This window comes from Centropristis striata, chromosome 6 (genome assembly GCF_030273125.1).
Source record: "Centropristis striata isolate RG_2023a ecotype Rhode Island chromosome 6, C.striata_1.0, whole genome shotgun sequence".
Lineage (NCBI taxonomy): Eukaryota > Metazoa > Chordata > Actinopteri > Perciformes > Serranidae > Centropristis > Centropristis striata.
This window is the reverse complement of record NC_081522.1, coordinates 8520991-8548183: the sequence shown is the minus strand read 5'-3', so window position 1 is coordinate 8548183 and position 27193 is coordinate 8520991. Positions and strand designations below refer to the sequence as shown.

The 27193-nt window shown below is 41.5% G+C and overlaps 1 protein-coding gene across 1 annotated transcript; it reads right to left on the bottom strand.

Annotated features, from left to right (window-relative positions):
* Window positions 1-25: 25 nt before the first annotated feature.
* camk1db (calcium/calmodulin-dependent protein kinase 1Db) lies at window positions 26-25615 on the bottom strand. The gene is made up of 11 exons (XM_059335491.1): window positions 24973-25615; window positions 12020-12151; window positions 10322-10396; window positions 7389-7527; window positions 6912-7038; window positions 6624-6699; window positions 4830-4942; window positions 3937-4015; window positions 3106-3193; window positions 2845-3007; window positions 26-1807 (listed from the first exon to the last, which is right to left on the bottom strand). Exons 1-11 carry the CDS (start codon window positions 25065-25067, stop codon window positions 1656-1658), a joined length of 1239 nt encoding a protein of 412 aa, XP_059191474.1. The 5' UTR covers window positions 25068-25615; the 3' UTR covers window positions 26-1655.
* Between the last annotated feature and the right edge of the window lie 1578 nt (window positions 25616-27193).

Here is a 27193-nt window from a genome sequence, read left to right as displayed (position 1 = left end):
AAATAAAGACCCAAAACAGCCAAGATAACTGTGTTGTTGAGATGTGTATTTACAGCAAGTAGATGTCAATATTCACCACAATATTTTTAGATAATTCAAGATGGCAAAGCCCTCGATAATGGGCATATTCTGGCGATAGAGTGTAGAGTGTCTTTTTTTGAATATACAATTCATGTTGAGTGATTTAAAATCAAATAGAGGTACCACAGAGAAATACAAAGACAGATCCCTCCTCTTCTCTTTGTGAAAGTCTCTGGAGAGCGAGCGGCAGAAAGAAGGAGAAAGAGTCTTTCTGCTAAATTCAACAGGCTGGTATGAAAGCACAGTGATTAAACACAGAGTGAGTGAGCTGTTCTCAGACCAGCCACTTCAGGAGCAGAAGCAGGTAGCAAGATTTTACGACCACTGAACTGTACACTACTGATTTGACGATTCATTCATTCATTTGTCTTTTTACATTTTTACTGCAGAGACAAGAACGCACACTTTACTTTAAGTCCAAATATAATCCTAAGATTTTTTTTTTTTTAAAGGGAAAACAATCAGTACAAGTTACATTATACTCATACTGTCCATAATGATGGATTTAAAGAAAGAAAGCCTCTGTCAAACTCTCCCAATGGCACATTAGAATAACATGCAGCGATTGGAGGTTTTACTTCTCAACCATTTCACCATCAACGTCCTCGTCAGCAGTGAGAGGTTGGACACGTTGGAGCACATCCCTGAGAACTGGTCACACAGAAACAACACGTGGTTGCCCTCCTGTGGTCAAGGAGGACTTCACAGTCACGTCCAAAAAAATTTAAAAAATCATCAAGTAAAACAACAATTACAAAGTAACAACTATGAGATACTGTATCTTTTTCATCAGCTCAACAGCTTTTCAGTCCAGTCTAATAACACATGTACACATTTCTTACAAAAGTCATAATATGCTGTAAGAAAATAAATAATCCAATACATTAGTGCAAAGCACCGGCCCTCTCAGCGCTCACAGCCGTGATTGAAGCACGCCGTCCTGCACAGGTTTCCTCTCCACACACTTTAAAGCAAAGAGATAACACACACTGTCACACCCATTGGGAGCCATGGAAGCAAAGACCACAGCAAATTAACAAGAGCTGTCAAAAACGACAAGAAGAAGTTTCCGAGTGCAGATGATGCCACAACTATTCACCACAGCTTGAAGCTTATATTTCACTTGCATAAACATGACTCCACTCAACATTTCCAGGCAGAGTATTTACACAAGGCATACAGCGGAGCGTCCTTTTCTCAAGACGCTCACAGTCTAAAACTGATAGCAGCTTCAACAAAGAGTCCCCTTTAGTGTGGCACTTCCTAGCTGCTTGTTTTTCAGCCAGACAGCCGTGATCCAGGCTGTAAATGGCTTCCACAATAACAACTTCTGGTGAGCATCCTCCCCTCTGTACCTCTAGGTCTGTATGACAGTGGGAAGGGGAGCAGCGGGGGTGCCGTGCTGAGCCGTGGTAAATGGAGCTGAGCAAACGCTCCTCAAATTCCTCCCGTGTTGGCAGAATCAGATGGGAGGCTGCGGGATGGGCAAACTGGGCGACGACGTTGAGGCCTGGGATGGTTGTCCCGTCTCAAAGCTCTGTGGTCTCCCAGCTCACCTCCCGCGGAACCTGGCGTCATTTAGTCCCAGTGTGTATGACCGTAACAGTGGAGGGTCGTGGCCGTGATGGCTCGGCCACCACGGAGGCTTCCTCTCGCACGGGAGAGGGGGCGTCAGAGTCCTGATTGTACACGCTGACATCAGAGGGCAGAGGTGCTATTGGAGGACCTGCGGGAGAAAATGTAGTCTTAGCAAAGAGCTGCAAGTCTTTTCAAGAATTTTATTCATCAAGCAGCAAAAATATCGGAGAAAAGAATCTGGAAATGTTCTATGTTTTGATTATTGTGAACAAGTCTCGTGGAAAGACCAAAACCACCAATGTGTTAAGGCACCAGAATGCTTCTTTAGGCCTTCCCTGTGAAATGTTTTTTCTTTCTTTTAGGAGTTTTCCTTGTCTGATGTGTGAGGGTCAAAGGACAGAGAGTAAAGCTCTTTCAGGCAAACTTTGTGATTTGCAATTCTGGGCTATATAAATAACATTTAACTGAATTATATTAAATTGAATGTTGTTAACTTTAACCCCCCAATGTAGCACAAGTAGACTTCATATCTCACAATTATTACGCTATTCTGACAAAGAGTTTTTATGATCTTAACATTTTTCAATGGGATTTGAATGCAGCTTCATGCATTTAACAGCAGCCAGACAAGAAAAGGTGGAGGGGTTGTGCTTTGTGCTGGAGCTTTTTGCAGGAAACATGCTACTAAATTCTGCAGAATTGCTCCAGTGAGTCTACATGTAGTCAGGTGTTACAGAAAATTTAAAGTAACTGCTTGTGTTTTGTTTTATCCTCATAGTTTTTTTTAAAAGTTATTTTAACAAAGCCATCATCCCATGGCAGAGAAAGAGACGTTCATTGAACTCTTACACTGACTTGGTAATGCTATTGGCCACTGCAACGTGACATCTGATGCTATAAAAGTCTGCTTCAACTTGTGCTGTGGAGTTTTTCATGCCCTCACTTGACTTGCACCGTGCACTTTAGACCATGTGCCATAGTTAATCTAAATAAGGCCACAAGCATAGACTTAAATGGCCCCAGAAATGTAGAGACCACATGGCTCATGTCAAATCAGTTTAGTCTGTTTGATTGAAAATTTAACCTCAAGAGCTTTTAAACGGTTTCTAATCTATCTCAGTGAAGAGGGCAGCATTAAAACTTGGACATGTTTGTGTCTGCGAAGACATTTGAAGTGTCACTCACAGTCCTTCAGGGAGAGTGGGGCGCAGTCCACAGACTGGCTCTTGGCTGGACCTCGGCTCTGAGGGTTGGACACGGAATTGGCGTTGTGAAGGCTGCTGCCAAAACTGGTGCCCAGCTGCAGGCGCCTCATGTGGCGGATCACAGCCGTCGCATTAAAGGCTTGCTGTGAAGAGACGGTAAAAACAGACACACAAACCACTGTATGCTTTCAAAAAGACAGATAATATCTGTTGTGTCGTTTGGTTATATCTGCATGCTCACCCTCCATTTGCTTTTGGCAAAGTTTTTCCGCATCTGTCGACTGACTGACTCATGAATGTTCTTGCAGAGAGCGGTGTCTCCAGCAATCCTGAAAAAAATTAAAGTCAAGTCCTTTTAGATCATGCAAATAATAATTCACACATACAAAAGCAGAAATGGTTTATATTTGTATCTGCAGCACCTCTGGGAAACAGTCTGAATGCTGTTTTCCTATTCGCTCGGATCATTTATTTTCATTCTGCTAAATCATATTTGATTGATGGGGCGATGTGTTTGCAGGAGCGAACACACTGAATCACTTTAAGTCACATTCTTCATAATATCGCTGTATGAAACCCTGTCAATGAAAGCCATTTCTCTCTGTTATCACACCTGTTGCCGGTGTCACAAACGCACATATTTGTATCAGAGGGACCACCTGCCCAGGACCCACATGGCCCATTAATGGCTAACAGACCTATTCATATTGGCCACCTCAGCCAGAGACAGCGGCCCACGCCCGCTCGCTCTCGTTAGCTCCGGCTCAGGCCTGGGAAGACATCCTAATTGTTCATTAAAGCTCCAACATTCTTCAAGGATCCTTCAGGACGCCAGCCACTAATTGGCAGCCATTTATTCAGCAGATTTCTCTCTGAGGGCTGCCGGTGCCGAGCAGAGGTGGGTTCGCGGCTCGGAGCCATGGTGACAGATGACAGTGGGAGGACATGCTCTCCATGACAAATGCGTAAGCCTGGCAATCTGCGTCATACTGCTGTTTAGTGGCACCGAGATGTGTGTGGTTCCCTGTGATTGTCTGGTTGGGGTGCAGCATGGCGGCAGTAAGTTTCTCACCAAGGGTGCTGAAGAGCCTGTTCACATATGAATCTCTTCTCCGGGTCCTTCTCCATTAGGCAGCTGATGAAGTCTTTGGCTGCGGAGGGAGATAAAAAAGGTCAAAACGCTCAGAGCATGTGACGTACCCTGCAAGAGCAAAGGGTCCTGTAATTTCTTCAAGATGAAGAAGAGGGGTCCTGGAAAGAGCTATGTAATTTTGTTGTCATTTTAGAGAAAATAGAGACAATGTTCTGAGACAGCGCATATAATTTTTTCTGTAATTTAATCTGTATTATTTTCTTTATACATTAATTTCCCTTGATGTTTAATAGGCAAAAAGTTAACCCCAAGACCTACTTTGAATGACAGCCCTAGTAATTTTGTAAAGAAAAGGAATTCATGAAAAATGTATACAGGAATTAAAAATTTATATACATTTGGGCAAATAAATAGGGGGGAAATGTGAAGAAAAAAACGTGCAAAATTCAAAATTAAGAAAAATTAAGAAAATAAAGAAATAAAAGGAGAAAACTAAATAGGACAGTAAATCAAAAAGGGAATTTATACAAAGTTAAATACATTTTGCTTATATTTTATTATTTAAAAAAATACATATATTTTAATATCATTTTATTACATTTAATTTATTTATTTTATGTTGGCAGCTTCTGTCCTCTAAAGTATCCAGTATATTGATGAGTAACAATGTGGTGAGGAAAATGTTAAATGTTGCAAGAGGAAAAATATTGTTATATTTTTTACTTTACCTTCTATGGTTATTGGGGGCTTCATGCATTAGTTCCTTTACTGAAAATGATTTTATAGGTCCCATAGTTTTATTTAAAAAAAGTGTTGCCTCTCATATTCTATTAACACAGTGTACACACACATACATACAGGTCATAGCTCACCGGAGTCTGATATGTCGTCCCAGTACGGTGCATCAAACTCGTAGTCTGCCTTGAGAATCTGCTCAAAGAGCTTTGAATCGTTCTCGTCATAGAAAGGAGGGTAACCGCACAGCCTGGGAAGATGAAGATGCATGATTACACAACGACAGTCTGCGTGAGCGCCGCCATCCCGCTGATGCTAGAAACTTTAACCCAAATCTAAAAAGGATTTGCTGCGGCCTAATCTCATTCACTGGCAGTTTGATTTTTCATATAGCATGCAACAGGAGACGGTTAAGAGGGATTAAAGAGGCTACATGAATACTAGGAGAGGAAAAATGCGACTAAAACAGTCATGATATATGTTCAGATATGAGGAAAAAAAGAAACAAAAATCTACAACATAAATTCAGGTTGTATATTCAAATCTTGATCATGAAACAGTCTAAAATTATTCCATAATAACCACCAGGCAGATGCCTCATTTGTGAGAGCTTCGGAAGCTCTTCCACTTAATTACCTTAAAATTCCTCACACCTAACGAATGGCTAACGAGACCAGGGATTTTCTCTTTGCTAACGAGCAACAACACTTAATTCATTTGGCAGCTTCATGTAACACTCTCCCCTGAAAGCTTTACAGGCTCTGACTGTAAAAAAAACAACAACAACAACAACTGTGACTACGATCAAATGGTTTATATTAGAATATGGATTTATTTCAGGTTTTAGACTGAATTTAGTTTGTATTTAAGGTGGCATTTTTGGCGCTTAACTGTTTGTGTAGTACCATCATCAATCCACATTTGATTTTGTCCAAAGCTTTCATTTATTTCCAAATACCTGCAAAACTAATGATATTCCCATCAGCTTCAGGTGTTCTTTGTACATTCTGATCATCAAAGCTTAGAGACACAGTGCAATTAAGTCCCGCCCACACCAGAGAGGAAAACAATTCATCTTTGTATGACTTTTTGTTGACTTGGCAATGGTTCTTTATTCAATGCAGTTCACTTCAATACGTTTTCATAAGCTAACAAACCAAAAAAAGGGAGCCCTTGAGACAACAAAAGTGGAAAGAGTCAACTAAAAGTGAGTTGTTTTTAATCATTAATATGAATTGTACCAGTTGTTAATGCTTTGTTATATTTCTTCTGGTTTATATTGTTTTTTTTACTATTTATTGTTATTTTATTGAGGCTTTTCTATTTTTGCTTTCTACTTTGCAGCTGTAACACTGAATATTTCCCTGTTGTGGGACTAATAAAGGAACATCTTCTCTTATCTTATCTTCTATTGGCAGTGAGAATGTGGAAAGCGCTGGATCCTGACACTGTTTAACGTTACGTGTGTATGTATAACATGGTATCATGTTGTAACCGTTAGCTGCTGTCCATGTAGAGTGATCTACATTAGTTGATATAGTTGTTTTTTTTAATCAGCATTAACCCTGGTAAGATCATCTTATAAAATCTGTTTCTATATTATGACTTAAAACTCGTACACAAACACACACAAATTGGAAGAACAACTTCCCAACTCTAGAAATGGGACCATGTGTTAGTACAGCCTCACATAGCTGGCAAGACTCTTGTTTATTCTTTTTAATTCTAATCTTGTTATCAGTTTACTGATGTTTGTCTGTAACTTTGCTCTCTTTATTGGTCTGGGTGTTCTTGATAAAAGGTTATTAATCTCACTGAGGTTTTGCTTGTGGTTTCTTGGCTTCCTGTTTAAATAAAAGGTGCAAAAAAGATAACACACACATAATGAGCTTCAGTTCATAAGCAGATTTGAATTTAAAGTGAGCACTTACAGAATATAAGCGATGACCCCAATAGACCAGCAGTCCACAGCTTTACTGTACGGCTTCTGAGCCAAAACCTCAGGAGCTGGAACCGTGAAATAATGACAAAAACAGACATTCATCTATTGAAGCGATTGATACAGTTTTCACCATGACACAGAGGCTGGAGAAGAATGAAAATGTTTGTTGGTTTGCCTGCAGCAGATGGCTAAGTTTGACCTGCAGCTCCTGGCAGATTAGATTAGATCATGTTTAGCCAACTAGCTCATCTAATTATCTCGGAGGAAGTTTCCTCACCCACGTATCCTGGAGTCCCACAGGCGGTGGCCATCACGTCACCCGTTCCTTCCATCTTCGACAAGCCAAAGTCGCTGATCATGATTTTTGATTCATCGTGGGGACTGAAGTAGAGCAGGTTCTCAGGCTGGAAATAACAGGGGAAGAAAAAAAAAAAAAAAGAGTTCAAATATGTGTCAGTGTGGATTAATTTCAATCATCCAGGCAGCAAGATTTCAGACAAAATAGGAAATAAATCCCCTGGATTTGTCAGTACAGAGTTAGGGGAGTTTTACGGCTCATCCAAGATGCTTCATCAGTTTTAGCGAGATGGAAAATCCCCAACATTTAACCTCTGTGGGTGATCCTCATTAAGCACTCACGTAACATTGCTCACAGGTTAAAGCAGTGGGGATTTCCCCTCTCGGTTGGACTGAAGAGTTTTCCTGGATGAGTGGATTTTGTGATGTTTAACTGTGAATGTGAATACTGTTGTACCTTCAGGTCTCTGTGCACGATGCCCATAGAGTGCAGATAGTTGACTGCATCCAAAACCTGTCGAATAAGCCGACTGGCATCCATCTCCGTGTAGAATCCTTTCTCTACGATGCGGTCAAACAGCTCGCCTCCAGACACCCTGTCAGCACACAGGACTAGTTTATAACATGATACTTAACTTTTCAGAGGCATGTTATTTTCCATTTGTACTTACCAAGTTAACCTACATAGGCTGGACAAATTTATAGTATACCTCCTGAAGACCATGTGGAAGTGCCTTAAAACAGCATTCTTTCTAATGGCCAGCAGGGGGCGACTCCATTGGTTGCAAAAAGAGTCATTTTTGACCCTACTTCACACTTAATGTATAACCTCAGTAAACATTTTCCATATGACTTTATGGACTCAATCACTGGTTTCAAAGTCTTCTTCAATACAACCTGATTTTTCTTTTTGTAAATTATGGTCCCATTTAGAGTGTGTTTTCGCTTCATTATAACATTTTGGTCACTTAAAAAATGTTTTGATCAGTGTTTAGTTGGCCTAAAAGACATTTTAAGGAGTCAGCTGTCTATTTTGAATAACAATTGCACCTTTTATAACCAAGCTATAGTTTTAGCTTATATTGAGGCTTCAAAACCAGAGTCCACAAGCCAATGGGTGACATAACTGTGTCCACTATTTATTTCTATTACAACCTAACAGCTCTGCAGTGAAAAAGTTTCCGATTCCTTTTTTAAAATCAAACTTTCTTCATTAAATACATTTAATAAAAATAATAATGTTTATTGATAAACACTTGCATTGTCCAAATACATTTTTGTTGTTATGGCATATATTCACTTATTCATTCTGCTTTTTTGACTGTGAAGCACTTGAGAAATGATATGAATAATACAGATTGTTGTTAATTCAGCCTGTGCTGCTAACATTTTGTTTTTCCAAACGGGGTTTCCAGTATTCGTCATGTGTCATGATGGCTTTTGAGACTTGTCCCTTTGTTATATTATGTAACTTTGAAGTTGTTAAGATGCATTGCCGGAATGAAAGTTGCAACTGCTTTATAGCGTGACCATGACAAAAGGCAACAAGACACAAGTGACTCATATCACATTGAGCATCAATTATTACTAGGTGCCCGCTTTCAAGGCAACCTTATGCACCTTGCAGAGGTACAATGAGGGCAGATAATCGCTGCCTAAATTGCTGCTGCATTAGTCACATACACTCTGAAATGATGCCGTGAGGGGAAAGGTCTCTGAAAGCATGACGACACTTGCCACACAGGAAGGCAGCAGTGAGGTTTTAACACATACATATACACAAACATGGACTAAAATACATTTCACAAGAAATTTACGACAAGAAATAACACTTTGAACCACAACTTCAAAAATGACCTTAAAGGGGAATTAAGATCTCTCACTGTGGCAATGCGAGCTGAAGCTTTAAGAGCTTAAAGAAAAAAAATCTTGGTGGAAACAGCTAACCTACATGTTATGTCTCATTTGTTTAATCTGCACAAAAAGAGAAGAGTTAAAACAGCAAGTTGTTGTTTTAGGGAGGGTAATATGTGATGTCCAGTGATTCCATGGAGTCTCTTGGTGGTAGCTTGAAATTATTTTAATGCAGTTTTCCTCCGCGCAGACCACGTCCACAAACTATGAAAAGACATCAGCTGTTTCTAAAGCGTAACAGCTATTTTTACACACTAGCCAAATGAAAATCTTTGTAACAAGCGTCCTGGTAGTTCACTTGGTAAAGCAGACATGCCTAACTTTCTAGTTAGTAGATTCTAGATTAGTGTAGGGCAGGCCGTGGCATAGAGTTTAGAGAGTAATCGCCAATTCAAATCTCAGGAGTGACAGCTCTAAGGCTGAGGTGCCCTTGAGCAAGGCACCTAACCCCCCACTGCTCCAGGGAGGCAGAAACCTGCTACCCACTGCTTCAAGCATGGTATGTGTACTGGTGAGTAAAGGAAGGGTTAAATGCAGAGGACAAATTCACTGCTCGCTGTTTCGGTGTGTGTGTGTGTGTGTGTGTGTGCAAAAACAAATCTTAATCTTAGGGTGATGTTGGAAACACTGCCGCAAAATAGACTAAATCAAAACAAAATGAAGGTTCCTTGCAGTTGCATTAACAAAAAGGATGTGTTTATATATTGCTAGTGTCAAAAATATTACCGGTGGATCATTGGTAGAGTGCATACTGCTAAGACTGAGTCCTTATAGCAGGGAGCTGGGTTTGAGTCTGGCCCAGGACCTTTGCTGCATGTCATCCTGCGGTGTTGGAAACAGTGCCGCATGACAAACTTAATCAACACAAACTGAAAGTCCCTTGTAGCTGCATCAACAAAAGTATGTGTTTATGTATCCCTCGCATCAAAAATAATAAAACGCATATGTAATTTCTGGCTACCTGGATAGGAATACAGATCTTTTGTATTGTGCAGCAGAAGGAATATTTTTGCATCTAGATGGTTAGAAGAGTCAGTGAGGATCCTGGAAAATACCTTCAGAACAGCGAGAAGTGATTTTAAATGACCTTCTGGGGTTCTTTAAAGATCATCGGGTATTCATTTTTTGAAAAACAGACGCTTAGCGATGTGACTTGAATATAATGATAATAATAATGATAATAATAATAATACCTAGAAAGAACAAACGGGGGCTTGTCCGCCCGCGGCCAGATATGAGAGTGGTATCAATCTTCTTATCTAACCCTCGGATAAGTACATTTTATAATATCTCGTTCATATTTAAAAGCATCACTGTATCCTATCAGACTTTTATCAGAGGGCAAAGATACCGCAAGGACATTACGGACGCTTATTCAAGCAAAAAAGGCATTATCACATTATCAAAATGAGCGGCCCAATGGGAGACCTAGACAAGCTGACCTAAACACACAATGTGGTGGGTTGATGTACTTACAGCTGCATTATGAGGTACAGGTGGTTTGAGCTCTCATAGATGTCCTCCAGAGCCACGATGTTCTCATGCTTTATCCTGCAGAGGGAGGACAGACAATTTACTTTGCTTGCTTGCTTTGTCAGCCTCTGTTCATTTCAGCACAGGCCACTAATGAGGTGCAATTATCCTTTTCTTTTGTTGAAATGATGCCCTGACAACTGAAAACGAAGCACATATGTCTGTAATTACACTGTGTGTTTGTGCATGCTTGTCAAAAATAAACCTGGGAAAGTGTATCATTCGCACAAGGGAGAAGCCTTTTGTGCGTGATGGAGGGCGAGGAGGGGAGGAGGGGAGGAGTGGGGGTGGAAATCAATGAGTCATGAAGCGGCAACCCCCGTCAGCAGGAGCACCTGAAGAAAATAATACAGGACGGGCTCAAGATGCTGAGAGTCTGTGTCCAGGCAACCAAACAACAAGGTTTTAGAAGAAAAAAAAAAGCTTCTGCAAGGAGATATGCAGATGACAGAGCGTGTTCACAAGGGCAGGTGGCTGAAAAGGAAGAGGTGGGGGCGGAAGAGGAGGAGGCGAGGAGAGTCTCAAAGGACTAAACAACCTTCACAACTTCCTTTCAGAATGAAAGTCCAGAACGAAAATGAGGTTGCAGTTTGAGGGCTGTTAGATTGACGGAGCCAAGGAAAAAAGAGTGTGAAGAGAAAAAGGATAAGAGATCAGAACAGCCAGATTAAAAAAAAATGGGAGGAAGCAACTGTAACCAGGCAACTACACCCAACAACTGGCGTGCTCACTTCAAGAGTGACTGATAACTGAGCTTCTCGGGGGAATTACCCATCAGACCCTGGAGGAGGATGTGTCACCTGGTGTCAATCCTATCACACCCTGTGTGTGTGTGTGTGTGTGTGTGTGTGTGTGTGTGTGTGTGTGTGTACACTGTGAAGACCCAAAATGGTGTATAGATGGGATTCGACAAGGAAGTCACTTAAGCCTGACAATGACTGTTAAATAAACTGAGCAGCACCAGCATCCCAACTCTGAGTCACTACTCAGAGAGCTGACACGCACGCGCACACGCACGCACGTTTCCCCAAGGCTGCCGCAAGGTGGTGACCCTTTTTCTAAAGTGGTGTTCTTCTTCTGTGGTTTTAGATTTTCTTTTGCCTTTTTATCCCCTCTTGCTGCAAGGTGACAGTGCTAACCACTACATGATCATTTAGCCCACATATTCCATGAGATTAACCAAATTAAGTGAGCTCATTTTCTGGGTCCAAAAACACAACACAAATTGTGAAGAAATGTTCCTCATTTAGAGCCCCCAAAACAACAAAATCAAACTAGAAAGGCACTGGGAGGGTGCAGAACAAGGCCATGCCCTTCTCAAAATGTTAAAAGTGAAAATATTGTGCGTGTGTGTGTGTACACTGTGAAGACCCAAAATGGTGGATAGATGGGATTCTACCAAAAAGACACTTGAGCCTGACAATGGCTGTTAAATAAAGGGGCACCAGCATCCCAACTCTGAGTCACTGCTCAGAAAGGACACACGCACACGCACACGCGCACACACACACACACACACACACACACACACGCACACACAAACAAATGAGCTTCCCCAAGGACGCGATGAGGTTGTGACCCTATCTAAAGTGGTGTTCTTCTTCTGCAAACTCCCCCGCAGCTCAGTCATGCGCTACCTACTTTCTAAGCACGGCGATTTCATTCTCGATGCTCGTCTCCTTCCCCTTCAGAGCTTTTTTCGGGATGCACTTGATTGCGACCATCTTTCCTGTGGCCTTCTCCCGAGCCATCACCACCTCGGAAAACGCACCACTGTGAAAGAGAGAGAGTAACATGTTAACCCTGCTTTATATGCACACAGCCAATATTGACACAGAAAACCTATCGCAAGTGAGTAGATAGAGGGCACTCAGAGGCAGACAGGCCAGAGTACACAAACAGCATATTGTGAATATTTACTGAGAACTGGCAAAGTCCCGGACTATGTCCAACAGCCGTCTGTGTTGGCTTACACTCGGTGCTCGTGTGCAGCCAAAAGCACGGCAAACACTTTTAAAACCTTTAAAAAACACCCATTTAGGACGGCAGATAGCGTGTCTTCCTCGGACCATCTGTCTCCGTACATGAGAGCCTTTAAAAACAAATACGGAATTAAGGGAATATTTGCTCAAGCAATCTGTATCTGTTGCTGTGCTACCACATTCAGTCCACCTTAATAAATCTCGCTGAGCAGCCTGCGTGATTGCTTCCCCCCTCCTCTTCTTGTTTTCATTACACACCTTCACAGGCTCTTTTTTTCACTCCATCCACACTCAGAGGGGCTTTATGTAGAGATGGTATGAAAAGGATTGTTTGTTGTGAAACTCTCCGGGTCAACTTCCTTTTAAAAGCTGAAATAATTCAAAGATTTTCTCCTCTTCTTACTTTTTTTCATTTGAGAGCCTGACAGATATATAGGTTGACCGATGTTATTAGCCAATATTGGCCTATCAAAGGAATATTGGTATCGGTGTATATGCTGTCCGATATGTGCCATGAAAACTAACAAACGTTAGTTTGGTCGGTTGTGAACGTTCCAATCATACTCTAATCGTACCAAAACAACAGGTCTGTTTCTACAGGTGAGAGGACATCTGGGTGATGTCTGCAACTGCCGTGCCCTTTCTCAAAATGTTAATGAAAGTGAAAACATTTTGTGTGTCCGCCCTGTGATTTGGATCCACTCCAAAATGTGATGCGTTCTTCCTCGGCTTCCTTACTTCACCCTTCCACTAAGTCTCAAGAAATTCAGGTCAGTAGTCTTTCTGTAATCCTGGTTACAAGCACACGAACCAAACCCAAACATGACCTCCTTGGTGGAGGGAATAAGGTAATCTCTTTACACAATCTATTTTTAAAGACAGTAACTGTATTCAGAATACCTCCAATTTTAACTGTTACTGAAAACACTTACTCAGATTTTTAATTCCCATTACTTGTATGCAGTTGCATCTTATAGTTACATATAAAGGCCTTTTATTCACATTTAGTTCATTTTGCAGTGTGGGGTGAAAGGTCAGTTTCTGCATATTGTTTAATTGAAATGGTGCCCTTTCTGTGCGATAGCAGACAAAAGTATTTTAAGGAAACATTTATCCCATTCCATAAATATATCTGTGATGTTGCCAAGGGTATAACGTAACAAAAGAGCAATCAACTTCTAATCCATCATTATCTCTGTAGTAATCTCCTGCTAAAATGAAAAAGGACAAGCCCAGAAAATATGAAAATGGAAGCCATCTGCCTCATTCTTTTGTTTCCTCCCTTTCTGCCAAAAGGTTTAATTGCAGAAAAAGTGTCACGGACCACGGTGGACCATCATCAGTTATAGAAAGTGACGTAGTGAAATACACCTTCAGCGATCCAAGACAGCCAACATCAAAAAGGGCCCATTATGATCTCAAAGTGTAATCACTTCTTCCCTCCGGGCTCTAAACTCAGCGCCACTCGATGCACTAAGTCCCACGAGGCCATCAAATCCACGCTAATCCCTCACTCCACCATCCACACAGGAAGGAGGGGGGAGGGTCGGTCAGAGCCACAACACATAAACAAAGACTGCACACACTTGTCACACACTACCTGGTGACAAAGCCCAGCCCCAGGTGTGATGAGGTGGAACACACGCAAACAAACAGCCCTGAGACGGCTCGGAGTGTATGCCCTTCTGACTTTGACCTCATTCTGACACATGATGTGGGACAGTATGTAAATTCAAGGGCTTGTGTAAGTGAGGGAGTCGGTGCACGACTTGCCGGCCTGTTACAGCACTATCTTCCCACCGCAGCTGTTGCTGTGAGGACAATGAGCATCATTTCTATTCAGCGCATGCGACCGATTTCCCCCAGCTGTGTGGACATTAGGAGCAGCACAAAATTCCCCCACCAGCACACTGAGCCTGTCAAACGACTCTCTTGCACGTTTTTCTTTTTTCTTTTTTCTTCAGAGCACGCTTTCTGCTTTCTGCAGTAGGAGACACACAGTGATGAAAACCACAGGAAACCTGTGAATTCACAGAGAGCGGGGTTAGAGTGTGCCGCGTAGCACCATTTCTGCCCCCTCCCTGCTCCACCACATTGACAAACAGCAACATCACTTCCTGTGAATGACAATATGACAGAATCTGAGCCTGTGACTTCCCTCGCTCTGTCGGTGCATAAAGCATGACACACTGTGCTGCAAGAATTCAATATATGAATTCCTAATTCACAGGAAAGAAAAGGTGCGATGTCTGTTTGAGACATATGGTGATGCTGCGGCCCACATGCTCTATCTCTGCACATACTATACACACACACAAAGATACAGAAACACATCCACAATAAATACACATAACTCTAAAGCGATATATATAATGATATATATATTTAGTTTTGTTGCACAATCCACAAAATCTCTATCATTGGTATGCAACTATAGTTCCAAACACCTCATCTGTAGGCTACACTCCAGAAAACATGTAAAATAAGATGTCACTTGTGCCAAGATGGTAAATCATCCGTAGCACAGACTGATGTAGCATGTGCTATAGGCTACATCTGTATTTTTACTGTACTGTGACATATTGTGAAGGACTGAATTTTTTCCCCCGAAAAAAATCAGCAGTCTCCGTTGTTTTACAGCGAGGAGATGAAAGTGACTGATCCATGAAAACGATAGCGCTAGGCTAATTCAACAGTGTTAGCATCCTTTTGCTGACTCCAGTAAACCCGAGGCTAAAGTACATGGTTAAAACGATATCTGGTTTGAAGAAAAGTAGTGAGACTCTAGTTCCTCACCACTTCATTCATTTGAAACCCAACATGATCATTTATATTAGTAGTTAATGTGATATTTTGATAGAATGTTAGCCAAAAGCCGGCCGATGTGGGATTCAGTGACGCTAGCTATTAGCACTGTACAGCCCTGTAATATGCTAAGCTCCTAGCAACGTTGCTAGCTAGCTTGGCGTGCTAATTTTACACACGCTGTCATTAACATTAGTTTGTTGGACTAGTTCTGCACTAGTAGTGGTAAGAATACTACTTGACAGGAACCACAGCTGTATCTCCGGTTTGGGTTATCTCCTCTAACAGCGAGACAATTGTTAGTTAGCTCATGTTAGCTAGCTAGCCGCTTAACTTGGAGCAGACATATGTGTGTCTGTTGATCTTCATGATATTAAGTTGGGAGTGGTCTCTCACACACTGATTTATCCACAGCCGGCAATGCTCCTCTTGCTTTTTAAATTTTGGAAAAGGGGGGAAAAAACAACTCTTCCTGCTAAACTCTTAGGGTACCTGGGGTCAGATTTAAAAATCCCATATGCACACCGTTTCACCTTGCTGCTCAGAGCTCAAGGCTTGACGGACCTTCTTGTCTTAGTAACGGTTGGTAAGGCTATGATTGGACAAGGACCTTTCGGGGGAGGAGTTTTGTGAACGGTCAATTGCTGACAATTTAAATAAAGTATAAATAAAAATAAATCAGCCCAAGCTTTGTTTTCTGCAATACATATTGAATGACAAACTTTTCATATAACATATACTACGATAACGAATTGCCTTATTATAGGCCAAAATCAGCCAATAATATCGGTAAAGATCTAGGTCTATGGTGCATATTTTTCTAAATTGTTCCCTTCGCAATGTCAAAAAAAACAGCAGCGAACTCTGTTACGGCAATATTAATATCATTTGGACGACGCTTTGGAAGTTTTGAAGCATTCTTTAACTCATGCAAAATATTAAGAAAACATGACTTTTTAGGGCTTATATTCATTCTTGGAAAACATTTTAAAAGTAACCCTCCAAACACTATCTGTAGAATGCTGTTTGTAGGCCAAGATATCTCATCTAATAAAGCCTGTGCAGCACCACTACACTTAATTCAGAAAACGTATTTCAACACATATTTTAACTTAAGTATTGCTCCTCCTGAGATTTGCCTCTTCCACATTGTGATTATTTGTTCAGCCCTGTGTTACTACTAGCACATGTAATTAATCTCTGTAATAATCCTCAAGGTCATGAAGTGACGAGCATTACACGATGAGAGAAACCTCCATCTAAACTCGTACATTTTTTTAAGCGAATCTCAAACTATTACGTAAGACAAAATACAAATGTGTGGCTCACAGACTGCACAGTCAAGTCAACACACTGACTCACTTGGTTAAATAATAATCGTTGGATTATAAATTCTTCCCAGCTCTTGGAGAACAGTATGAGCTCAGTGTGTGTATGTGTGTGTGTGTGTGTGTGTGTGTGTGTGTGTGTCTGCAGTCACACAACACCACCACACTCTGTACAGGACAGCCAAGTCAAAGCGGCTGACTAATGTGAAATATGAATGTGGGCTGCACTCTGTGTGAAACCTGTGGCTGATGCTGCAGATGCAAAGTATATCAAACAATCATCCAGAAAACTTTTTTCAGGCCGCGACCTCAGCTGGTCGATTATGAAAATGGAGGGTCACTGTTGATGGGAGAAGCTTTTTTTTTTTAATGCAGAGGCCGTTGGGGTTGGTGGTGGGGGTGCAGACGGCTGAGGCTGGCTTATTGACATTCACTGTATTGCTGCTGAGTAATCACACTGAATCATCTTGTGTAAGATGCATTACAGCGGCCTGTTACACAACATATGGGATGGAAAAGTCAGACTTGATAATCCAGGTAGAGCCATCACCGGCGTGACCTACTGCGTTCAAAGTCACCTTTCAACGACTGCTTCAAACAAGACGGAGGACATAATGTATGCTTTTAAAAATCACAGGTACAATTAAAGGAATTATAAGCAAGCAAGAGACAGTTACTGGATATTTTGGAACTTTACGAGTATAAATAAAAGATAATCTGTCATCAAAATCTTTGCAGAGTAAACATAATTGTATACATTTTAACTAAGATTTCTCAAATTTAATAATAATAGTCATACTGGCAACAGTTACGCAAAACACTTTATTTTTAACAAACTTCACACCGCCATCTGCTCAGCTGTGATACTCTGTTTGCTCAGAGTTGTAGAGTCAGCTGGACAAACTACGTGAAAATGACACCAGGCACTATTTTCTGCGATATGAGCTTCATTATTCTCAGCATCATCATCTGGAATACAGCAAAACTGTCCTAGCCTGGGTAACACAGGCCAATTCTAAAGTCTAAAAACAAAATAGATAATAATACATGTCAGCTGATTGTTGCTGTTTTCATAATAAATTACCCTTAAGTTTGGTTAATAAAGAGCTATTTTATAGTTGAAAAACAGTTTATCTATAAGCATGGCTAATGTAAAATATATTGTGATTTTAAATGTAATTGATCCATTATCAGAAAAGGTCCTGCATTAAAAGAATTAACAAAGTATTGTCAAAAAAAAAAAGTACAGTGGAAAGTATCAATCATCTGCTAACGTTACAGCTCAGCCGAGGAGGAACCTGTCAAGAGTAACTGTATGTTTCCTTCTGCGTGGTGATACAGTAAGCGGGCGTTGTTTGGTAGAAAGAAAAAACTTTCTGCATATAGTTCCATTATAATCAAGAGAAGGCAGACATCTCTACAGATAATATCTCCATCAAAACCGATAGTGGTTGCTGAGAGAAACGGATATTGGTTTCTCTCAGCAACTCACACCAAAACAATTGTCTTAAACATTCACTGGCCACACAAATACTTAATCAGCCAATCACATGGCAGCAACTCAATGCATTTAGGCATGTAGCAATGGTGAAGACGAGCTGCTGAAGTTCAGAGCATCAGAATGGTGAAGAAAGGTGATTTAAGTGACTCTGAACATGGCATGGTTTTTGGTACCAGACAGGCTGCTCTGAGTATTTTAGAAACTGCTGATCTACTGGGATTTTTATGCACAACCATCTAAAAGAGACAAAATATCCAGTGAGCAGCAGTTCTCTGGTTGTTGATGCCAGTGGTCAGAGGAGAATGGCCACACAGGTTTGAGATGATAGAAAGTAACTCAAATAAGCACTGGTTACAACCAAGTTATGCAGAAGAGCATCTCTGAACGCACAACACGTCCAACCTTGAAGCAGAAGACCACACTGGCCACTTAATTAGGTACACCTTGCAAGCTAATAAATGGCCAGTGAGTGTAGATTGACGAATAGCACTACGGGTAAGAGAAAAATATGTATTTTGGGGATGAACTGTCCCTTTCTGGGGGCAATTTCACTCATTTCTAAATAGCAGATTGATTGATCATAAAAGCAATCCCTTATAAAGATCTAACTCTAATTATGGTGAAGAAAAAAAGCTCAAGCTGCATAAAACGGTGCCACTCCAGTAAACTACGAATCCCCCCAAAATTGTACCTGTGTTACTTTATGTCTCTGCATCGGATTAATGTCAACATCTCAGTTGTGGTTTTTATTTCTGGTCCTTGCTGCCAGATTAGCCGACACTGATCTGTGTCCTTCCACATAGTAAACAGCATTGATTGGGAGCTGCAGAGTTAAATCAACTCCAATAATACGATTTGAATGAAATCCAGAAGCTCTCGCAGTCCCACCGACTGGAGCTGGAAATTAAACACACTGGAACTGAGGCTACTTTCCAGGAATGTGCACGTCAGACTGCAGGGAGAAAGACACAGGTCAGTTTACAGGGTGATAAGAGCTAATTCGAGTCATACACAACTAAAACGGAAAAAGGTATCTATTGCTCGAGGGAAAATGTTTGGCAGAAACCTGTCTGAAGGCACAGATCAGCCTGTCGGAGAGAAGCTGAATTATTTTAATCAGGGTGATTATCGCTTCCTGGCCAGCCTGTTACACTTCAGCTCCCTGAGTGCAGCCGGCTTTGTAGGCATGAATACAAATGGAAACTCAGAAGCATAAAACATAACTACGCATTATCTTATTTGACTCTCCATCATTATGGTCAATGACAAAGCATCTCCGCCCACAGTGGATGTAGCTGGAGGACAGTGGTGGTGGTGGGCAGCGGTACGTAGTGTCTTCTTCAGAGGGAGCAACCAAGGACTTCCATCATCCTAGTTGCCTAGCTGCCATTTTCACTGCATCAAGGACCCAACAAGTCTCTGCACAAGCTGCGTTTCTGAACATGATCAGTGCACGGAGGCAGTCACTTTAACGCATCACGGCTTCATCAGAGCCAGGGAGGGTTTAATATCTAACGTAGAGGCCTGTAATTCATTACTATCTAACTCAAAGAAGGGTAATTTTCCTCTTTCATGGCAAAAAAAGAATAGTAAAGATGTGGCTTCAGGGGGCAATAAGTCAGCACAGCTCTGTGTGGAGCTGACAAGAGCTAAAAGAAGACTACTTTAAACATGACAAAGAATTTAAAATCATTTCTGCATCTCTTTTAAGTAACTGGTCATTTTGTTCCCTCCTTGTAGTCCTTTAGCATGTCTTAATGGTCATTTTTTAAATCTCTTTATGGTCGATTTTAATCCCTTTGATGTTATTTTGTGTCACTTTGAGGTTGTTTCTTATCTTTTTGTCATCGTTTCTCATTCTCTTTGTGGTCGTTTTGCATCTTCATGAGGTTGTTTTGCATGTTTTTGTCGTTTCTCATCTCTTTGTGGTTGGTTTGCATCTCTCTGTGGTTGTTTTGTGTCTCTGTGTGGTTGTTTTTGATCTCTTCGTCAAGCCTGTTCAATATCAGCCCATTCAATCACACCAATCCAATATACTGCATGAGTATCCAGAGATGTTTTCTAAGCAGATTAAGTTTTGGCCATGATGTGACTCATTCACATTAAATACAGTTTTCTGCCATCCTTGTGTTACCTGACGTAAAAACAATGCTAAGTGACACTAAGGCTACGTTCAGACAGCAGGGCTTAATGCTCAATTCAGATTTTTTTGTGGAATCTGATTTTTTTGCGAGGTCGTCCACATTTCCAAATAAATGCGACTTGTATGTGATCTCCAGTGTGAGCTGGAAACGTACCAAAAGTGTCCCACATGGGCATTGGAGGACACAACGACACACGCAGCGAGCGTGCTCAGTGTTTACGGAAGTAGCGGAAAACATGGCCGCGAGCAATAAGCCTATGTATGATGAATGCGACCTGGCCGTTCAGACTGGAGTCAAATGTCAAAAGATCAGATATGTATCGGTTTTAGGACCACATATCCAAGTGGCCTGGATTGCATTTGAAAAAATCGGATCTGTGTCGTTCAGACTGTCATTAAAAGATCAGATGCAGGTCGCAAAGGGGCGAAAAAATCGGATTTGGGTCACTTCAGGCTGCAGTCTGACCGTAGCCTAAGTGACAGCTACACAGATTAAAAAAAAATTCAGTGTCAGCAGCTACTCTGAGTATCGAATAGAGAATTTGTGCATCATACTTAATTTATCGTCTCTATGTTGGTAAATAAAAGTATCTGAGACAAACATCTCAACATCCCCACTGTGAGTAACAACCCCCTTGACCTGCACATGAACAACACTCGATCCCTGGGTTCGCTGAAGGTGCTTGTGGTCAGGCTACTTAATTTGTTTCCACAGAGTATCAGCAGCTTAAGGCTCTGAAATTAGCCACGAGGCTCTAGTGGCCGAGAGGCAGCAGGCTTCAGTGTCCAAGATCTCATTAGCTCACAACAGCTACTGCAAGAAAACACGGAGAGGAAGTGTGTGTCCAAAGCTTTACTGACACCGCCGCAGGCTTCCTACTCCCCGAACTCCTATCAATATCTAATCAGTCACAACGTTCACACACGGACGGGCCGGCCTCCAGCTGCTGTTGAAATCAAATCTCTCTGCAGCAGGGCTGGAAAATGTATCCTTAACTGAAGTTAAAGTAGCACCGGCACAATATAAAAATACTAAGTAAGAGTCAGTTCAGAATGCAGGTAAGAAAACACAAGTACGAACAACAAAATGTACTTTAAGTATCGATATAATGCACCATGTGTCAATAAAATCAGTAAGATTTACTAAAACAATATGCAGCAGATGTCTGGTTGTGTTTCCTATTTGATTATTTTTAATGATTTTATTGTTGTAGCTAGTGAAGGTGAAGCTTATTTCAATTACTTTAGCTCGAATAATTGATCAGCTGAGTAGTCGGGCCAATTAACGCCATTTTTAAGATAATCGTCCCATTTTGAGGGAGGGAAACATTTTAATCTCGCTGTATTTTATGTTTTGAATGACTGCACAGTTGCTGAATTAAACACTTTTTTAACCAGCTGCAGTTTTACGTGGTTCATTTTGTGAAACATCTATTCATGCTTAGGTTTAGGCCCCACCTACTCTGCTAGGTTTAGGAAAATATCATGATTTGGGTTAAAGTAAGTACTTTGGCAATACATCACAACTACATTACATACAGAAGTTACTACAAGTTCTTATGTACGTAACTTCAAATACAAACATTTACTTTTTCTTTTAAGATATTTTTTGGCCATTTTTGGGCTTTATTGATAAAGACTGAGTGAAGGGGATGAAATGCGGGAAAGGGCTCCGAGTCGAACTCGAATCCAGGCCGCCCGCTTACGAATCCGGTCCTCTATGGAAAGCGCTCTACCAGGTGTGCCGCTGGGACGCCCTAAACATTTACTTTTGAACACCGGTGTCCTGGATAAAAGTTCTGTTCGTTGACCCCTACACAGACTGATTGTGAACGATTTTGTGATACGTCAAGATCAAATGTAGTCCAGGAAAAAAATGTTTTTGCTCCAAAGGAATATGAGAAAGCAGATGAGTTGCATGTGAATGTAATTTTTTAGCAGACCAGGCTGCACAAGGCCAATTATTTATTAATTATAGTATTTCACTGAGCCAACACCAGGCGAAGGCCACTACACTCACATTGTTTTGTTATTTTTTATTCATGGAAATTTACAAATGTTCTCTCAGAAACAAGGAGATGCTGTTAAATGATAAATGCTGTTGTTAAGGACACCTTAAAAACAGCCACCCACTCAAATATTGGCATCAGCCATTGAAAAACCCCTATCAGTCAACCATTAATGGGTATTTTTATCTATAACAATAAGTCCTATTTCATTAGCTAACCACATATAAATGTACTGAAGTACAACATTCTTCTCTATGAAATGTAATGGAAGGATAAAGCCATTTAAAATGGAAATAAATTGTACTTAAGTGAAGTATTTGAGTACTTTTGCTGCTGGTGTGGGGAGAAAACTAAATGATGACACTGGAGAGGGATGATCCCTCTTGGACACTGATGGGGAAACCTGATGGGGAGTTGAAAGGTGGGTCAGGAGGAGGAGGAGTAGGATAATCTTTGACTCTTCCTCTGACCAGCACTCCTTTCTGGTCCATTTTTAATCCTCAAGCAAAGCTGCCGGGCTGCTCTGGCCAAGGTGGCCTGTTGTGAACCCCGCTGTGCAGCACCAAGTCTCTCCCTGATTAAGACACACAGGAACCAGTAAATGGGACTTTCCTTAAAGTCAATCAGGACGAGCACACGCTGTACGATATGTACCATAAGGGCCGAGCAGTGACACACTGGCCCTGGAGATGTGCGCTGCTCAGGTAGTGGGCGAGGGATGTGTGTTCCTCCAACCTGGCCATTGTGTGGACAGTAAATCACGATGATTCACTCGTGTTATTCAGAGGCGCTTCACACATAAATGAAAGCCTTGGGGAAATCAGAGCAGCCTCCAGGTAGGAACGTCTGACTGTTTAGTACAACAGATGAAGTGTCGGGTGCGCTTTATGAATCACCAATCTATAAGAGAATTTTGTGATGCTGCGTGTCTGGAAAAAAACGGGTCTGCGGTCACGTAGAAGAGCACGAAATGAGAACAGGATCAAGATGATTATTATGTTTACACAAGATGAGGTTGCATACATAACTATAGCAAACAACAAAGTGTCGGTTTTATCTGGAGCTTGATGAAATTATCCATCAGCCAATCACAGATATATCGGTATCTGTCGGTATCGGTGATGTCAGATATGTGCTGATATTACAACTTTTTCTCATAGATTACATAAAGGCAGGAAACGATGCAAATATCATTACCATTTTATTTTATTTTTTTAATTTGTCAGCATTGACTGTTACTGAACATACAGTGCTGTTATTTAGCTATTTCTTTTATTTTATTCTTTATTTAAATTGTCAGCAATTGACGAACATACAGAACTGATCTTTATTTAGCCATTTATTTTATTTTAATTGTTTTCTTTACTTGAATTGTCAGTATTCACTGATACTGAACATACAGCACTGATGTTTGTATTCTCTTTTTTTCAGTTTTGATTGCTATAACTGGTCGACAGTGGTGTATGTTGTATGTACAATAATAATAATAATGTAAACTAATGGTAGATATTATTTAATAAAGTTATTGTCTAAGAAAGGAGCCTATTGAGTACTTTCACATAGTCAAATTGGAGCAAAAACACATAGAAAAGGTCTATTTTCATTCAAGTTAAAGAATATCAGCTGCCATATCAGTAATGGGTGTTTTTTCTCCTCTAAAATTGGTATCGGTTTCAAAAATCCCCTATAAGTCGGGCTCTAGCTTTCTCATCTGTGAATGACCAAGCTGCCCAGTTTAGCTACAAACACAGAGACTATAGAGGCCATTTTTCTTTCTCTCAGCTTTACACCAGATTCTGAGTCCAAATTAAAAAAACAAACATATTTCCCCAGAGAGACCCCTTCCGCAACACAGCCCTCCCTCGAATCTCCAACAATACAGACATCACCTCATTAAATTCCTTTCAGACCAGGGAGGACGGACATGTCTTCAGGGGACAAGCAGGAAAAATGAGAAATATACTGCACAAGATTGACTGCCTGAGACCTTTAGCAGTGCAGGGTCCTCCATCCGGGGGAACACTTAGGCTCTCTGTCTGCAGCATAACTTATTCAAAGAAGAGAAGACATGAAGTCAAGCAGCACTAACAGCGGACCAAAATAAACTCTGGAATTCGTCTGCCCTATGGTCCAAGGGCAAGAGCATAACTTCATCCAAAGTGGTCCCTAAACGAATAAGCAGAGTGTTTACTGTACAAACAAGTATCTGTCTGTAAAGCCAGACATCATGTTTCTCTGCTAAAATCTGCCCTTCTGTGTGAGGAGGACAGAAAAGAGATTGAGCACAAGAACATAAAGTCATCACAGATGGTCCCCTCATAATAATTTGGGAGCTGATTTCATCACTACTTGTGCATGCAAACAGGCCCTGCTGCTGTCTTTGTCATAGTTGTATCATGTTGTACAAAACGACCCTTAAAATAAATGGCTGCCCGGGCTCTGTGCAGCTCCATGTACACGCTGATGTGATCTGTGTGGAAGAATAAAAACACGCTGCAGTAGTTTTTGAATGAACTGTGACATAACGAGGGGCATCACGCGTGTCTGACTTCACACATTATTGTGTCTCATGAAGCACTATTTCCCCTCTCTGAACAATGAACTTAAATTTTCATTTACAAAAACGTCTTTTTTACGGGCTGTAACTTCAAAATGCGCCTTTCTATTCCTGTTCTCAGTTAATTCAGCGAATATTCAACAGCTGTCAGTCTGCTTTTCATTTCCGTTAAATCGCTGCAATGTGTCATTGTTGTCTGACGCTAATTTACAACAACTGGATACAAAGTTTGTGGTCGCCTGTACGGCTGCGTTTATCTCGTTACTCACGTCCCAAGGACTTCTTTGAAGTCAAATATCTTCTTGATATCATCGACATGCTTTTTCCAAGATCCATCGCTGGACTCGCCGTTTTCTTTCGCCATTTCGCACCAGGGGTGGGGAGAGGAGAAGAAGAAGAAGAAGAGACGCTGCTGGAGGATCACCACCACACTCGTCTCACCCAGCCACAGGAGAGAAAAAGAAACAGAAAAAAAGAAAAAGAAAAGTAGTGCACTTCTGTATTACGCCAAAGGCTTCCTGGCTATGTGTCAGCCTCTTCTTCAGCCCATGCATGCAGCCAGGCAAGCCCAAGGAGAGGAGGTATGTCCTACCCCGAGAGGTTATTTGACTAATCTGTTTGACGTAGCGGATCCCGAGTCTGAGCTTCCCCACTGTTCAGATCACTGTGACGGGGAAACACACAGGCTCTCCCCCCCTCCTCTTCCTCCCCTGGCGGGATTCAAGTCAGTGTCAAAGCGGCGTTGCGTTGCGGTGAGCTGAGGTCGGGATACTTGCAGCAGGAGGATGACACTTGGCAGTCGCATCCAGAGCTGCTGTGTGCCATCGAGTCGCACCGACCGCCCTGTGGTTGTTATAGCAATAGGAGGAGTGGGAGGTTGCTGCTCCCGCCTGTCTATCTGACAGCACCGTGCACAATGAGCGATTTAAGTGTTCGCATTGCACCAAATCACCGGCCCGGTGGAAACTCCGCCGGACTCATCAGAGTCAGTGATTCTGCGAAAATAAAACCACATTTAAACCAAGTCGTGTGTCTGGTTGTTGCACAGATACATGCTGTCATTTGAACATGAGTTGCAAATTTTAAAGGCAGGGGCGGAGCTAGGAGTAGAGGGGGCTCGTGCACAGCAGGTGACCCTCAGCCCCCTTAAACTTCCCTCAGTGTTTTGTGTGTAAATAGCTTTGTAGATGTCAAACTGCTTCAAAGAAAGGTTTTGACAAGTGCCATTCTGTTACTGTTTTTGCTTTTGTGTGTGTGTGTGTGTGTGTGTGTGTGACATACTCACACTTTAAGTCTTGGACTGTTTAGGGCTGTCTGTCAAATCATCAAGTGCATGAGGGCTTTCTTGCAGACAGTTAAAGCCCTTTATGCTTTTCCCCTGCATTTCTGCAGATTTTGCCTGGGGGAATTAACCACAATTCATAGCGTTATCACATTCACCACAGGAGCTGTAGTCCAGATCATATAACGTTTTCTGGACTGCAGAGTGGTTAGCACTCTCGCCTCACAGTAAGAGGGTCACTGGTTCTATTTGGGCTTGTGGCTCTTCTGTGTGGAGTTTGCATGTTCTTCCTGTGTGAGCGTGGCTTTTCTTCAGCTTCCTCCCACAGTCCAAAAACATGCAGCTTAGGTTTAATTGGTGACTCTGAATTGTCCGTAGGTGTGATGATGGTGGTTGTCTGTCTCTATGTGTCTGCCCTGCGATAGTCTGGTGACCTGTCCAGGTTAGACCCTGGATCGGCTCCAGCCCCCCAAATTCGCATAATGATATTTTAGTACCTTCTGCCTTTGCTGTTACAAAGAACATACTGCTGCATGCACAAAACATTCAACTGGGGCATACTACTTCATCATAACATGGCTCCTTGGACTTTCACTCTCTTGCTTATATGCTGGCTTGCATGCTGACTTAAACGTGACGGGCTGTAGTGTGGCATCGTGATACTTTTAGCATTCTGCATTTGACATATGTATTAGGATATACTTAAAAGTGTTCTGGCATGGGTATTCAGATACACAGAAGGTAACCAGACCAAGGGAAGGCTGAATGGTAAGAGGTACTCTGACTCAAGACCCAGCTTTTCTTCTGTTCCCTTATTTCGTACTTTTTGTAAATAAAAATAGCCTTCTGTTCATTTAACCTGGTGTTGTGTCACTCCCTGTATTGCAACTTTCAAGTCAGGCATAAAATAAATGGGGGTTCATTCAAAGCTTAGTTTGTTTTCAATTTTGCTTCTTTTGTTAGGTTTTGCTGGAGTTGCCACATGAAGTAGATTTTTCATTTCTAAAGCTTGCCTGGAAAAATAAGCCTGCAGGTGTTGGTGTGTGAGCACTTTGTTTTTGTGCAGTAATCCTGCGGTGGCCCCTGGCATGCCCAGGAAAGCCTTCAAAGACTAATTTAGTTCTGGTTAGATAGAAATAGTCTCTTTAATAGAGAGCAAACCAGATTGGTTTTAGGGTATGTAAAGTTGAGCTACCATAGCACCCAAT

What these genes read in the sequence shown, in the direction of transcription:
- camk1db (XM_059335491.1), bottom strand. Translation starts at nt 25,067, where the DNA reads ATGGCGAAAGAAAACGGCGAGTCCAGCGATGGATCTTGGAAAAAGCAT. An exon ending in CTGTACCTCATAATGCAGCT is followed by an intron (nt 7,528 to 10,321) that starts GTAAGTACATCA and finishes GTGTGCTGACAG; the next exon opens with GGTGTCTGGAGGCGAGCTGT. An exon ending in CAGGCTCTTCAGCACCCTTG is followed by an intron (nt 3,194 to 3,936) that starts GTGAGAAACTTA and finishes AATTTTTTTCAG; the next exon opens with GATTGCTGGAGACACCGCTC.